The 4,284-nt window shown below is 34.7% G+C and overlaps 1 protein-coding gene across 1 annotated transcript; it reads left to right on the top strand.

Annotated features, from left to right (window-relative positions):
* On the top strand, positions 1,442-3,312 carry LOC105156979 (isoleucine N-monooxygenase 1-like). Its single transcript, XM_011073261.2, has 2 exons — positions 1,442-2,478; positions 2,628-3,312. Exons 1-2 carry the CDS (start codon positions 1,531-1,533, stop codon positions 3,267-3,269), a joined length of 1,590 nt encoding a protein of 529 aa, XP_011071563.1. The 5' UTR covers positions 1,442-1,530; the 3' UTR covers positions 3,270-3,312.

Raw genomic sequence — 4,284 nt, 5'->3', positions numbered from 1 at the left:
ATATTAGTTTGATATATATATATATATATATATATATATATTGCTGAACGAAACTAAATTTTTGACCTTACGGCTAGAAACGTGAAATCGTAAAAAAATTCAAATATCGAGATGGTAAATTCCCTCCATCATATTTTTAGTTTTATATAATTTCAGTACATCGGAAATTCTCAATTTAGGTGGAACATGTTCACAGGCTGATGATGTGACTAAAGTTGAGGACTGTTCAATTTCAGAGAGGAAAAATTTACATGTTTTCGGTACCTCTTAATTTTGTAGGATTTAAAACCAATCTTTACCAAACAACGTAAATTCTAGATTTGTTAATTTTGGTCCTATAAATTTGCGACGACAATCCAATGCAAATCACGTAGTCTCCCTAGATCGGTGGTATTGGGTTCTGAGGATAAAACAATCAACGTCAAACTTGTCGGGTTCGTCCCCAACTAATATCTTCCTATGCTCAAGTCAGTTTGGTCGAAATAGAAATATGCGATCGAAGGCAAGTAAGGTCGAAAATAACAAAGCATTGATTACCTCAGATGATGTGGATCGGAGTATTTATAGGGTCCAAATGTACACTGTTGCTTGGGCCGTGTGTCATAATCGGATGCATCTGTAGTCATGATTGAACGGCTTAGCTTCATGCGGTGACTGGGTTCTGTTCCCGGGTTATAAAGCTGGGTCGGTTGTCCCACAAACCGACCCAGTTTCAAATGCGCGGATCCTAATCCATTTTACTGAATTGCCCTTCATTAAGGACAATTTTGTCTTTTTACCAAGTTTTAGGGCATTCCCATCAAAATTAAAAGGTGGTGGTAATATTAGTCCTCTAAATTTGATGATAGCAATTTCAATTATCATGTGCAGATAGGAAAAATTAATCACAGTATTAGTTGGTTCAATAATTTTTAGTTATTTATTTTACAAAATTTTCAAAATAGTAAAAATTCAATATATTTAGTCATCAGCTTTATGAAAATTTATAGATAGTCTTAAAAATTGAGGTAAGCTTTTGATTGTTAGCTAAGTAATCACACAATTGATGGACAAGCATATATATGTGTTTTTGCTGTCTATTTTTTGATTGAAACTTGAATATATGATTAAATGTGTCCGACTTTTTTAAACTTTAGGACAATTTTAAGTTTTGAAACTATTTTTAAAATTCATAAAGTAAAGAACTAAAAGTGTAGAGCTCTTAGTCAATAGGATAAAGAGTATCATTTCACCGGTGCAAATACACGCAAAACTTTCCTCCAAAAAAAATTTGGAGAGAAATACTCCTTAATCTGATTTTCCATCTCATTGTAGACACATAACAAATGTGAGTTAAATCACTAGTTGCATTAGTTTTATGTATATTTTATAAGACGCAACATGGAGTTGGACTATAAAAAGGGGATGAGTGTTAAGGCATGCACATAAACATCAAGAATCTCGTTCTAAGTACTCTATTAATTGCTCGAAAACATCCCAACACTTTCCCCCGCCAACATCAAACTCCAGCATCGAGAGTAGCTCAAGGCCATGGAAATTAACAAAACAATACTCTACATCAACTTTCTAGCATTGCTAGCATTGAGTTTTGCCACCATGATCCTGAACAAACGGCTACGCCTCACTAAAACAACCATACCTTCCCTTCCACCTGGCCTGATGGGATACCCTATCGTCGGCTGCTTTCCTGAAATGATGAAGAACAAGCCAGCATTCCGTTGGATACACCGATTCATGCAAGAAATCAACACAGAGATAGCATGTTTTCGTCTTGGTAATGCCTATGTTATCCCTGTTACTTCTCCTGAACTTGCTCGAGAGTTCTTGAAGAAACACGATGTCATTTTTGCCTCAAGGCCCGATGCCTTGTCAGCTAAATTGACAAGCAACGGGTACTTGACAGCTATCTTTTCACCAAACGGTGATCAATGGAAGAAAATGAGGAGGGTTCTTACCTCAGAAGTGCTTTCACCGGCAATGCACCGATGGCTCTATGGAAAAAGATGTGAAGAAGCTGATCATATGATAAGATATGTGTACAAGCAATGTCAAAGTCAATTCACGGATGGGCTTGTGAATGTGAGAGTTGTTGCACAACATTACTGTGGGAATCTGGCTAGAAAATTAATTTTCAGTAAGAGGTTTTTTGGGACAGGAATGGAGGATGGAGGCCCTGGAGTGGAAGAGAAAGAGCATTTGCATGGAATATTCACAATCTTGAAGTATGTTTATGGGTTGGGAATTGCTGATTATCTTCCTTGGTTGGAGGTGTTGGATCTGGATGGGCATAAAACGATTCTCAAAAATGCTATAAAGAGTGTCAGAAAATACCAAGATTCAGAAATCGATAAGAGGGTTGATATGTGGCAACAAGGGATAAGGAAGACAGAAGAGGATGTTCTTGACGTTCTAATTAACCTCAAGGATGCAAACAACATTCCTCTGTTGTCAATTGAAGAGATAAAAGCAGAAATTATTGTAAGTTAATTGAAAAAGTTAATTTTTGTTTTTTTTTTTTTTTTATCTTTAGATTGAAAAATTGGTGATATTGGTAATAAGAGAAGATATTATGCGAATTATATTGTTCTTTCCAGAATTTTCATTTTTTATTTTATGTATATCCACAGGAAATAATGCTAGCTGCAATTGATAATCCATCAAACGCAGTTGAATGGGCTCTTGCAGAGATGATCAATCAACCGGATATTCTTCATCGGGCTTGTCAAGAACTGGACCAAGTTGTAGGCAGGGATAGACTGGTAGATGAATCTGATTTGTCTAAGCTAAACTATATGAAAGCTTGTGCAAAAGAGGCATTTAGGTTGCATCCTATGGTACCTTTTAATGTCCCACATGTATCATCTAAAGATACCATCGCCGGCGGCTATTTCATCCCTAAAGGCAGTCAAGTGCTGTTGAGTCGTCTCGGGCTAGGGCGAAATCCTAGAATTTGGGAAGACCCTCTCGTGTATAAGCCCGAACGCCACATTGTCAATAAAAACTCAGAAGTCGTGCTTGTGGATCATGAGTTGCACATGTTATCATTTAGTACAGGAAGGAGAGGATGTCCGGGTATCGTGCTTGGTTCTACCATGACTACTATCCTTTTGGCTAGGCTAATTCAGGGATTCAATTGGAGTGCACCACCCAATGGACAAAGTAATATCGATTTGACTGAGTCGGAAGGAGATATGGTAAAAGCCACGCCGTTGATTGCTCATGCAGCGCCGCGGTTGGAACCACATGTGTATCTAAAACTATTGTCGTAGTAGTATCATGCATGCTGTTAATGCGCATTAATTATGAAATAAAATTAGCATTTCTATTTGTATTTGGTATGCGGGTTGTCTTTGTTCATCTTGGTTCTAATTATATATATTATCATCATGATTATAATTATACTTATACTATTGTCTCATAATAAATATTACACTAGAGGGTGTAGCTGTAAGTTTGTAAATCACAAAGAATATTTGTGCATCTTGACATAATTAATCTCATGAGATATGATTTTAAACTTTCGTCAATTAAATTAGACCCATCTACACAGTATGGGATCGGTATCACATGTATCACGGGCCCAATGTTACCATTGAGGTCGATGTTCTAAAATCTAGGACGACTCCAACTTGGAAGCCTCTATCTATCATTACATCATGCACCCCACCTAAACGAGACAAAGCCTTTACTATTGAATCCATTAACGCACGGAAAACCTTAAATATTTAATTATTTTCCTGTAAAAGAAAAGGAATAAATTACAGCTACTTTTTTAAAATTTAATATAATTATAAAGATATTTTTATTATTTGAAAAATTACAAATACTCTTATTATTGTAACAACTATTATGTAAATCTAAATTTCAAAATTGACTTTATTCATAAAGTTAATGAAGGAACGAATTAAAAAAACTATCTAATTGAAATAATGGATAATTATTTAAAAAAATTAATTACGTGAAATTAAAAACGACAAGTTTTACCTGTTATTAATTGCGTGAAATAGAAAATTACAAATTTCGCGGGGTTAGGATATCACATGCACTCAAGAGATTGCAAATTCGAGTCCTATAAATATAGGTATTTAGCCTATTTTTAATAGGAGTATGTTATCTCATTATTTGCTTTGAATTTATTGATTGATAGAAATATTTATATATTGCTTAACTAAATATTGTAATAATATATATTTTTTTGATTCATTTAAAAATATCGATGTATTTTAAAAAAACACATAATTTTGATATAATTTCTTCCCAAAACTGATTATTGCACTTGAAAAA

Source organism: Sesamum indicum, linkage group LG3 (assembly GCF_000512975.1).
Source record: "Sesamum indicum cultivar Zhongzhi No. 13 linkage group LG3, S_indicum_v1.0, whole genome shotgun sequence".
Lineage (NCBI taxonomy): Eukaryota > Viridiplantae > Streptophyta > Magnoliopsida > Lamiales > Pedaliaceae > Sesamum > Sesamum indicum.
Note: the sequence above shows the minus strand (reverse complement) of the source record. Positions and strands in the feature narration are given on the sequence as shown.

Coding starts and splice junctions, on each gene's coding strand:
- LOC105156979 (XM_011073261.2), top strand. CDS start 1,531: ATGGAAATTAACAAAACAATACTCTACATCAACTTTCTAGCATTGCTA. Junction 2,479..2,627: donor AGATAAAAGCAGAAATTATT/GTAAGTTAATTG, acceptor GTATATCCACAG/GAAATAATGCTAGCTGCAAT.